Source organism: Sebastes umbrosus, chromosome 4 (assembly GCF_015220745.1).
Source record: "Sebastes umbrosus isolate fSebUmb1 chromosome 4, fSebUmb1.pri, whole genome shotgun sequence".
NCBI classification, from domain to species: Eukaryota; Metazoa; Chordata; class Actinopteri; order Perciformes; family Sebastidae; genus Sebastes; species Sebastes umbrosus.
Window position 1 is genome coordinate 30,132,562 of NC_051272.1, and position 11,238 is coordinate 30,143,799.

Below are 11,238 nucleotides of genomic sequence, written 5' to 3' on the forward strand. Positions count from 1 at the left end.
TTTCACAACAAATAAAAATGTGTTAACAGTGCATACATGGTGCAACCAAGTGCTTTAAAAATGTGACAGCCAACTTAGAAAATATCATCTTTAACGAAAGCTTTTCCCTGCCGATGAGAGAAATGATCACTGATAGTAATTGTTTTTCCATCAACAGGAATCAATACATCAATCAATGCTCATGAAAAAAATAGTTTAGGGGCAGTGAGTGGTTGCTGTGGCAGTCACATGCTCTTTTTGTTGATGTCCTTACATAACTGTCTTGCCCTTTAATTACCTAATCTGACATCTTTCCCAATATAAATAAATAAAATGTCCCAAACGGTGATAATCATATTGGTGTATATCACTGTTACCTTGGTAGTAATTGTAAGTCTGTGAACATTTGAGTAATTCAATGTGCCTAGAGGTATTATGTAATGCTGGAACTGTTGAATAGAGAGCTCATTACTGATCATGGGCAGCCTTTTTTGTTCATGTTGTATATATATATTCTTAGATTCAATACACAGTGAGTTACAACTGTGAGTATTAGTTGCGTGCGTTGTGGCAGCAGCATGAGTTTATGTCGAGTTGTGTTAGTGCAGAGCTGTGTTGCTGGGGCTCTGTCACACAGGGAGTCACCACGAGAGGGAGGGACTTAGGCAACAGGACAATGCTGGTGTTTGTGCAACGGCCCCTGAGTGGCGGCTGGCTCTCTCAGATCGCTCTCGCTTGACTACCATTGCTGCATGCATTGTTGAAGTGAAAGGAAAGTGGACAGCTTGATCCTGTCTGTGGGATGCACCGACAGAGGTAAGACCCCCACTCCCCACTGCTATATCTCTCTGTGCTGCACGAAAATGGAAGTTTTTTGAAAGCTGTCTCGTGGGGGCTTTTGCTGTGTGAGCTGTGCGAGGGAGAGGTGTTCCAGTGCAAGGTTTTGGGGGAAACAGAGGTCTGGGAGCTGGAGGTTGGCTTGGGGTGAGGCACCCTTGTCTGTGTTTTGGCAGGGTCACTACTGTGTGTGAATGGAGCTGAGCAGAAAGAAAGTTTCACAGAAAGAGGCTCAGTGAAAGGCATGTGTAGAATGTGACTAGGACCCAGCAATGGAAAAGACAGAGTATAAAGGGCACATTAAAAAAATTGGTGAGGAAAAAGTTGAGGTGATGGAAAATTGTACGAATCAAGATGAGAGGAAGAACAAGAATTGATAGTTTCCGTTACTCTCAGGCGAGAGGCAGGCGAGGATAGATTGAAGGTTTACAGTGGTAAAAATAGAGGCGGAATGGAGGTGGAGAGATTAAGAGAGAGATTAATTAGGGAGCTGAGGGAAGGGGGAAGTCAGGAGGGGAAAAGGCAGAAAAATAATGCAAGAAACAGTAAAAGAAAGCAAGAGCTGTGAACCCAAGATAAGGTTTCAACAGCATCTGTATTATCTTCTCAGGGCTAGACTGCAAACTATTATACTTCCAGGACAAATGAAGAAAAAAAACATGTCTAACTAATTTTCCAACTTCCATTCAAATCTCCTTTTCAGTCCTTTGTTAAATGCTGGATTTCCAATTGCTGTAAAAGAATACCGGTAAGCCCCTCATTTTCAGTTCTGCCCTCCTTGCTAGATCAAATACTCTTATCCCTTTTAGCTGGCAGATTAGAGAGACTCAAGATGTTCTGTCTCAGTGAGGTAGACTCTTGGGATATGCAGCTATTCGCATTTATGAATGACTAAATCTGGATTTGATAGACTCTTATAGTTAATGTGAGGTGTGTCAATCCTCCATCACAAAGGCCGCCTTATAATGCCATCACAAATGTCTATTCAACAGGGCTTTGAGAAAGACAAGCGCCATATAGAACAGAGAAGCATTGGTCTCACTTGTACTCTTTGGAATTATTTAATCCGTATTAACTGCATGTGGTTTGTGTTTCCAGGCAGTGGGACAGTCGAGATTGGGTTTCGGTGTGAGGTACAACAACGCAGAAAGGCTGGCCAGAAGACACAGATCCAACATTGGTGGTTTTGGCCACGACAGAAAAAAAAAGGGCATCCAGGGTGAAGAAGAAGAAGGCGGTCTATTACTGCCAAATCAAAAGACGCAGTGAGCTGCATTTGTGGCGTGGGTGGGCAGGTGAGGGTTGAGCCGTGGTGACTACTTTGGGCTGCGTGCCAAAGTGTGGGAGGGAAGAGGAAGAGGAAAAGGAAGACGAAGAGGAGGGGTAGTTCGAGGAGGAGGAGGAGGAGAGGAGTAGTGGGCCTGGAGCCGAAACACAAGCAGGATGGCGGAGAAGAAAGTTAGGTAAGTACCATGTCTGTTTAGCTTAATGTAGAAATGTATTCACTAAAGAAGCAGCAGCTGGGTTAATGCTGGGCTTTTACACTCTCTTTGTGTGTGTGTGTGTGTGTGTGTGTGTGTGTGTGTGTGTGTGTGTGTGTGTGTGTGTGTGTGGTTGATGCGTCCGCTTTATTTGTATTTTGGTCCATGAACGGATGTGTCATTTGCATGGCTCCTGTTGCTTGGTGACCACGTTTAAATGGGGCTGTGCATGCATGTGTGCGTGTGTCTATGTTGATCCCTCAGCAGCCTCCCTGCTAAGCTGATTAATGGGGGCGTGGCAGGCCTGGTTGGTGTGACATGTGTATTTCCTATTGACCTGGCCAAGACCCGCCTACAGAACCAGCAGGGCGTCCAAGTCTACAAAGGAATGTGAGTAGTGCTCCCCTGGCCCGAGTTAACCCGATGCATATACGCTTTTATTCTTGTTTTAGCATCCCTGAACAATACTTTTTAATAGTTGTTATTGGAAAAAAAGCCTCTAAATTCATCTTTATCGATCTTAAAGGTCTTATTGATAAAATTTTTATGCAGATGAAAAAAACAAAAACATCTACCGAGCCTTTAGAAAGGTGCCGAATAAAAGTATGGCTTTTCCTGAAAGAAATACTGATTATGAATTAATCATTATAAAAACTTTGGCGGGTCCAAAATTAATGTTTTGTTTATTTCTGTGGCGGATATCTGACGCTTGGTTTCCATTTCTAACAAGGCTCGTGAGCCAATTGTAAAGCAACGTTGGTATCACATGGTATCTCTGGGGCGTCAGTTAGTGTGGAAAAAAGGGAGAAATGGCTGAGATTGATGGGAATGTTAGCCTTTAAGTTAGGGAAGGGCTACAGACAAATCTTTGTTTCTGCATGCCAATCTAACCAATGTCAAAGTCTCTGAACTGTAAAACCATTTCAGAATATCTGCTGGTGATGAATGTTGCCTAAATGTGCTCTCTGGTTAACAGCACTCTCTTATCTGAGACAGAATTATTTAGCTGAAGCCGACTCACATACTTTTCCGCTGAATCTCAGAGGGTGGAGCAGCGCAGCTTTACACACACTTCCCATATTAGGCCCAGTGTTTTTGTGAGTTTGTACAAAACTCACTCATGGGGTTATATCAGGGGAATGGCTGTATACAGTAGACACAGTACTGTTTTGATGAACCGCTGTGGTAACCATAACCAGACAAAAGATCAAACGAATGCACTAAACATATTTCATATTCATTCACTTGAAGAGATGCAGAGACAAAGATAGATTCTGTGTCCTTAAAAGACTCGCTGACCCTGAATTTTTTAACTGCGCACATCTGGTGGGCATCAATACTGCCGTCTGATTGGGTGTGGCCAACCAGCGCTTTTTAGACTGCGGTTTTCCACTGTGAGTCATACATGGAAAAATTGCTCGGATAACTTCACTTCCAGGCCCAATCACAAGGTTGGATTTGTTTTCTGTTCTTTGCAAAGAAAAAAAAAGACAATTTCAACAGAACTGCTACAGTACATTAACAGCACTGGTCTCTGTTCAGTTTGTTGTTGTGACAGAACAGAGGGTGTATTTGGGTAAAGGTCAGGCCAGCGATGATGCTTAAAAATGAAGCATAATAATATTGACTTGACCTAAATGTATGTCAAAAGAGTTAATGGTGAAATATGAACATATGACATATGAACATTGTTATGGTGTATTCTATGACCCTAATGAAAAAACAGACTAATGTAAATTGCCTTCTTTTTTGTCTTCAAAGGCTGGACTGCCTGGCAAAGACGATACGCTCGGAGGGCTATTTTGGATGCTACAGAGGTATTCTTTGCATTTCTAATCCCCGTGACAAACACCACTACAACTGTGCTTTACTATAAGCTTAATCTGGCCACCTACGCTGTTGTTTCTCCTGTGAGCCTTCAATCTTTTTGCCTTAATAACCAGTGTCTACTGCTATTAGACGTGAGCCATAAGCTGCTGTATAGGTTCGCTCTATTCGTGTACCTCAGTGGAGAGTGTTGCGTGTCATCAGCCTGTTTGTCTTTTCCAGGTGCAGCGGTGAATCTCACTCTTGTTACACCAGAAAAAGCCATCAAGCTGGCTGCCAATGACGTCTTTAGACAGAAGCTTTCTAAGGACGGGTAAATTAATTTTTCACCCTTCAATGATACATCACATAATGAAGCTACTAGGGCTGTCAATCAATTAAATTATTTAATCGCAATTAATCGCATGATTGTCCATAGTTAGTCGCGATTAATCGTATATTAATCGTGCATTTGTTATGCATTTTTATGCTTGCCCCGAACTGCATGTGATTATCATAAAGTGGGCATGTCTGTAAAGGGGAGACTCGGGGGTACCCATAGAACCCATTTTCATTCACATATTGTGAGGTCAGAGGTCAAGGGACCTGAAAAAAGGACTTGAAAATTGCCATACCAGTTTGGAGCATTATTTAACCTCCTTCCTAACAAGCTAGTATGACATGGTTGGTACCAATGGATTCCTGATGTTTTCTAGTTTCATGATGCCAGTATCTTTACACTAGCTTTAAAGCTGAGCCTGCTACAACCTAAAAATCACAAGTTGCGTTAAAGAAATTAGTGATGTAAGAACAAATTTGCATTAAAGCGTTATTATCGCGTTAACTTTGACAGCCCTAGAAGCTACCTTTAAATTCATTGCATTACAGTACTGTTTTTTTAATAAACAAATATTTGTCATAGTCTTACAAATACCTCATCCAGGGTCAATTAGTAATATAAGTATTTGTTGATATGCTGGATTTGCAGAGTGCTTTGGCAAAATCTGGCGAGAAAACAAACTAATCTTAATCCAATCATGACCTGTTATTAGAGAAGCTTGTTAATTCTGTATATCTCTTATTGACACTCTATTGTGCGTACAGGCATTTGCCCCTGTGGGGAGAGGTACTGGCAGGGTGTGGGGCCGGGACCTGTCAGGTGGTAGTCACCACTCCCATGGAGTTTCTAAAGATCCAGTTGCAGGATGCAGGAAGGCTTGGTGAGTTAGTCACTGGATGTAAAGGGGAACACCACCCAAATTAAGAATTCCAATATGTTATTTCCATGGCATTTCCGCCATGGATGGTTCAATTAATACTTACAACATGAGCTCCTCTCTCTCAAAGCCAGAAGCCAGAAACCAGAGAAGTAGGTCTCAAACTTGTGATTGGGTCATAGGGTATAAAGTCTGGAGCTGCTCCATAGATAATGAATGGGAGACTGATTTTGTGGACTCACAGATTTTTCTTTTTTATACCCAAATGAGCTTTATTCTATTGTAGTGTTATCAGTTGTGAAACAGAAAATGTTCCCATATACTCAGAACATTCCCCTGGGTGCTCTCTGTGCCATCTAGAACATCTCTCCTCATTCATTGTCTATGGAGCAGCTCCACACTTAATACCTTATGACAGCACAAGTTTGAGTTTTAACACTCTAGTTTTTTGATTAGGGAGAGAGTCGTTCATGTTTACTAATATTGTTTGGACTGCCTTAGACCAAAGGAATAACATGTATTAATTTTGAAAATGGCTGTAGTTTCCCTTTAATGTTTTTTTTTTTGTTTTTTTCAATGTTTGTCTTGATCTTTGTACAAATATCAAGATGCAGTCAGTGTAAAAGGATGCAATGCACTGACATCTTGGAAAATCCTATTCAGGAATAAATCAACTCTGAAAAATCAATCTTATCTTATATTTATACTAAGATTGATTTGATGTAACCTAAGTCACATACAGGTACCATACCTCTCATTAAATCAGACCCAATGTGAGCGCTCACATATTGTTTATAAATGTGAAAGATGAAAGCATCCATCTTTTGGCAAACTTCCCATTTCCTTTTTTGTAAAAAATGGGAAAACCAAAGGTTGATAGCCCATCTTTTGTCCAGTAACAGTGATGGCTGCAGGATTAAATTCGCTTGCATGTGTTTTCTAACCTGGGACATTCTGTGTCTGACTATCAGCTGCCCAGAAGCCTGTTCCAACTCCGTCTCAGGCTGCTGCCCCTGGTCCAGCTCCATCATTGGTGGCCCCCCCACCAGCACGACGGAACCCTCCGCCTCGGCCCTCAGCCACCAGCATCACTAGGGAGCTGCTGAAGACTCGAGGACTGGCGGGCCTCTACAGGGGGGCAGGAGCTACCTTAGTGAGGTCATACACACAAAGACATAAACACACACACACACATACTCACAATGCATGATAATTGTTATACTTGTCTCTGTTTTACTTTTAACGCCTACTATTTTACAACTAAATTAAAAAGCCAGACTGAGACTGAGGCAAACCACAGTGATATGCTGTTAACATAAATACAGCAGCAGGAGAAAAGGATAATGTCTCCATTATACTTTATTGTCTTCTTCATCTCACTGATGTCTCTCAGTCCATAACGTTATGCATGTTTTTTACTTTGCTCTCATGTTTGGAAACCTTTAAAAATATCGTGTCCATGACCATGCACAGTGTTACTTGTGTTCTCCGGCTCTGTCTCTCCTTTCATTCAACTCTGCCATCACTGCTTTAATGAGTTGATTTTACGTTGCATAACTCACACTGCGTCGGTTGTATTTCCTGTCACCTCTGCCAATCAAAACTGATCAATAGATTCCTACAGCTATGTCTGGCTGATATACTGCAGTTGAATGGGGCCATGTCTCTTTCTCTCTCCCTGCTTCCCACCCCGTGACTTCAGCTTCTCCCACTTTGTTTTCAGTCCATCCCATTTCTTTCTATATGCATATACAGCTTCTCTCTTTTTTTTTAAAATCATATTTTTCAGGGATGTCCCCTTTTCAATGATCTACTTCCCGCTGTTTGCCAACCTAAACGCGCTGGGCCGAGACGATGCGCAGGCTCGGGCGCCATTCTGGCAGTCCTTTGCGGCAGGCTGCGGCGCAGGCTCAGTGGCAGCTGTGGCTGTAACACCACTGGATGGTGAGTGGGAGAAAGAAACAGACCAAGTCAGAGAGATGGTAGAGCAGAAGGTGAGGTGGGAATGGGGATTTAAGCATCTGTTACTCACAGAGATAGCAAATGTATACACACACCCGGTGTTGCAATGCTTCGCTCCAATTCGTAACAGTTTAATGAAAATACTTTAAAGCCTAACTATGCAACTTTTGAAAGATGAAATAACACAATTTTCCTCTTACAAATGAAAAGTTGAATTCATAAGCAATAAAAATACAACCTTGCTCAGTTCAATACACTCAGAGGTTTTGGCGCTACAGCCTCACTTGTTCTGGTATTACCAGAGTCACTCCCTCGTTCTCTACTCGCTTTATAATAGATACTCGGATTTCAGACACTTATCACCACTGCCAGCTGCAGTCACACATGCTCTTATCAACATGGGAGTGGGCAAATATGCTTGCTTTATGCATATGTATGCAAAACAATGACAAATATTGTCCAGAAACCCTCACAGGTACTGCATTTAGCATTAATGATATGTTCAAATCATGACAGACATGGTAAACTCAAGCCCAACAGGCAACAACAGCCCCCAGTGTGTCAGTGTGCTGACTTGAGCGTTATTTAGCCTCCTCTGCGACAAGCTAGTATGACATGGTTGGTACCAATAGATTCCTTAGATTTTCATTCATTAATTTCATTCAGTTCACTGAGTTTTTGACTTCTCTTCTTGTGTTATTATTACACAATATATGTTAGCATTTACCATTATCCTGGGATTGTCATTTGTGGCCACAGTGGCTACTGTTTGCTTTAACTGTTCTTTGAGCTGATGTAATGAAGGTACACTTCTGTGTTTTCAATGCCTGTACAGTCATTAAGACTCGTCTGCAGACCTTGCAAAAAGGTGAGGGGGAGGACACATACAAAGGAATCGTTGACTGCACACGGTAAGATTCCAGTCTATTAAGAAGACATTTGTTGGCTAAATATTGTGTAAAGAGCCTTTCTTTCATTGTTTTTCTCCCATTGTCTTGTCTGTGTACTTTTGCAGGCGTATCATGACGCGAGAGGGTCCATCAGCATTCCTGAAGGGTGCAACATGTCGCGCTCTGGTCATCGCTCCTCTTTTTGGCATTGCGCAGGGTGTCTACTTTCTAGGGGTAGGGGAGACGGTGCTAGGTTTTCTGGGATAGCGGTGCTTGGCATTGGTGGTGGTGGCTGTGTCGCTGCTTTAATCTGCAGTGAATGAATGACACAACTGAGTGAACGGTGAATACTGAGAGAGGGAAATAAGGCCACAATCTGCTAACCAAAGGAAGAGGAATGGTCTGAGATATGAAGAGGATCTATTTACTAATATGTGGACTAAACGGGTTCACACTAATCATGTTTCTCTAGGTTTTTACATGCTGTCAACAGGGTCCCATAGGTTAAACAGGGTCCTGTGTATGTGTGTGACTAATCTGAGGGTATATGACCCAAAGTTGTCTGGGTTATCCCGGTGTGCATGCTGCAATATGTCTGGGACTTTCACCCGAGAGAGATTATTCTGTCTGGTTGTTAAAAGAGAGCTACTGCATGTTGTTTGAGGCTGCTAACTAAAATGCCAATCTGACCATTTGTGTGGTCACGACGAAGAACTGCGCATCATCCTATGTAAGTGACAAATCCCCTTTCGATCTCCATCAAAAGATAAGATTGCGTAACGTTTGACTTCAAATGTCATTTGGATTTCAATGTTTGATGTATTTCTCTGGAAAAAGGAGCTTAATCTGCTTCTGCCTACTGTTATGCGTTCCTCCCACTCTATCCGTGAGGTCTGAGTTGTAATCTTGGATTCCTTCAGTGGATAGGGAGGCGCTGTCTGCCAGAAACTCTAAGGTCATTTGCTAATCTGACGGTAATGCTTTAATCCTGGCATTACCGTACAATATACCCTAACACACAGCTCACTTCCTGCCTAAAGGCCACAGGTTAGACTGCTCGGCCACTGTCTCATAGCCTTGACTTCCTCCTCTCCACACACAGCTTGGAAGGGTTTTCAATAAAACCTGCGAGAAGCTGATTTTACTGCTTAGCTACACGTAAAAATACATTGCTTCAAATTATGTGCGCACAATAACTACAAAAAAATGCATTTCAAGCCTTATAATTGCTGATAGTTTCTAAAGCATAAAAACTGTAAAGTCTTAAATGAATTGAAAAATGTATTTGGTACTTGAGTCCACCTTAGCGAGGACAATTCTATTTGTTAGACCCATGGAGGGACTATGGCACCTTGTCTGGCCAATGGTTTGCCATTACTAAAGTCCACTGGGTGACACTAAAAGAAAGCTTTTTTTTTTGTTGCTTTTTTTTTACATTTTTAATGCAAGACACAGTTCGATGTGGCTAGTGTACCTACAGTAGGCTACTACATTTTCCTCATTGTAGAGTGAACATAGCCTGAGTAAACGGTTTGTTTACAAGCTGTAAATAAAGATATCTCATACGTGCTCATTTTTCTGTGTCACACACATTTATTTCTTTGGTTTCCGTATGTTAAGTGCATCACAACAATGCGTAAACATCCTTTCGCTATCCACACGCAGTCAAACTGTTTAAAGGAACAGTGTGTAGCATTTCGGGAGATCTATGTTTTCATTAGTGTATAATCACCAGAATCTAAGAATCGTGTTTTCATTAGCTTAGAATGAGCCCTTCATATCTACACAGGGAGCGGGTCCTCTTCACAGAGTCCACCATGTTGCTCCGCCATGTTTCTACAGGAGCCCAGAACGGACAAACTAAACACTGGCTCTAGAGAGAGCTTTTTGCATTTCAACGATACCACAAGGCCACCGTAGTTCTCTGCACGCTTGTGATACTGCAGGAATGTGAGCCACAGAGTGCAAAACTGTGGTACTGTCAGCCGCTGTATGACTTCCAGTGTTCCTTAAGTAGTGTAATAATGTTAAGGATGGCCTCTGAGCTATTGAGGCCGGAACATGCCAAAATCTAAAATAAATGAATAAATAAATGACTCGATAAATAAATAATTTGTCATTAAATGCAGCAAAAATATAAAAAATAAATGTAGCCATTAATAAATTGATCAAATGTGACATAAATTAATATTTGTTTTAATTTGCCTCTTTATTTATCTTTTTATTAATTCCCTTATTTACTCTTCTGTCTTATTTTCCCGTTTATTCATGTATTCATTCTTATTAATGTTTAAATTATTTAATAATTTTTACATTTATTTTTATTTAAGTATTTTGCATTTATTCATTATTTATTTATTTTATAAATGTGTGTATTTATTTATGCACGATTTTTCCCTTTGCATTTCACCCCTTATTTATTTCCCCAAACTTATTAATTTCTGTATTCTTTTCTTTATACATTTCTTTATTTTTATTTTTACATTTCAAACAGAAGAGTAAATATAGAAGCCAATTAAAACAGAAAAATAAATTCATGTCACATTTTATCAATTAATGAATGGCTACATTTATTTTTAATATTATTTTTGCTACATTTAATGACATTTATTTATTTATTGATTGAGTCATTTACAGTATTTTGTCAGGTTCTGTCCTCCATACTGAGCGAGGCGAACAGCGTTACCACGGTTTTGCACTCGGCGCTCACATTACAGCAGTCTTGGAAAGGGAGGAGTAAGTGTAGGGGGACTCAGTTGGTTGCAATCTGCAACTACACCACTAGATGTTGCCAAATCCTACACACTGCACCTTTAAAAAAAGAGATGTTTGGCAAACATACCACATTATAGGCTGTAGTTTACAAAAATGTAGAATAAGCATGTGAAGGGAAAATGTGAATCTTTGGTGACCTAAATATGTAGCTTTGATTACATTAATTAATTAAGTAGTAAAGAGCAACAGATTTCCCAAAACAACTGAGGGAATACATATTTGCAATGCCATTGCAATTTAAAGCAGTCCTTTGGACATCCCCCGAGAGGTAAAATAGAAGGCACTCACACA

The 11,238-nt window shown here is 40.9% G+C and overlaps 1 protein-coding gene across 4 annotated transcripts; it reads left to right on the forward strand.

Annotated features, from left to right (window-relative positions):
- The first annotated feature begins 652 nt into the window (after nucleotides 1-652).
- On the forward strand, nucleotides 653-9,745 carry slc25a18 (solute carrier family 25 member 18). Of its 4 annotated transcripts, none has more exons than XM_037768617.1 (11): nucleotides 653-795; nucleotides 1,520-1,564; nucleotides 1,915-2,279; nucleotides 2,565-2,687; nucleotides 4,059-4,114; nucleotides 4,347-4,437; nucleotides 5,208-5,323; nucleotides 6,292-6,478; nucleotides 7,110-7,264; nucleotides 8,118-8,193; nucleotides 8,298-9,745. In XM_037768617.1, exons 3-11 carry the CDS (start codon nucleotides 2,260-2,262, stop codon nucleotides 8,437-8,439), a joined length of 966 nt encoding a protein of 321 aa, XP_037624545.1. In that variant the 5' UTR covers nucleotides 653-795; nucleotides 1,520-1,564; nucleotides 1,915-2,259; the 3' UTR covers nucleotides 8,440-9,745. The 4 variants fall into 4 exon arrangements, with proteins under 4 accessions (XP_037624545.1, XP_037624542.1, XP_037624544.1 ...); XM_037768614.1 differs by having other exon boundaries at nucleotides 654-795; nucleotides 2,562-2,687; XM_037768615.1 differs by lacking the exon at nucleotides 653-795 and adding an exon at nucleotides 855-963 and having other exon boundaries at nucleotides 2,562-2,687.
- Nucleotides 9,746-11,238: the final 1,493 nt, after the last annotated feature.

Bases quoted from the DNA above. Each gene is read 5' to 3' on its own strand.
- slc25a18 (XM_037768614.1), top strand. From the start codon at position 2,260: ATGGCGGAGAAGAAAGTTAG. The intron at 2,688-4,058 runs GTGAGTAGTGCT...TTGTCTTCAAAG, and splicing joins GTCCAAGTCTACAAAGGAAT to GCTGGACTGCCTGGCAAAGA. The intron at 4,115-4,346 runs GTATTCTTTGCA...TGTCTTTTCCAG, and splicing joins CTATTTTGGATGCTACAGAG to GTGCAGCGGTGAATCTCACT.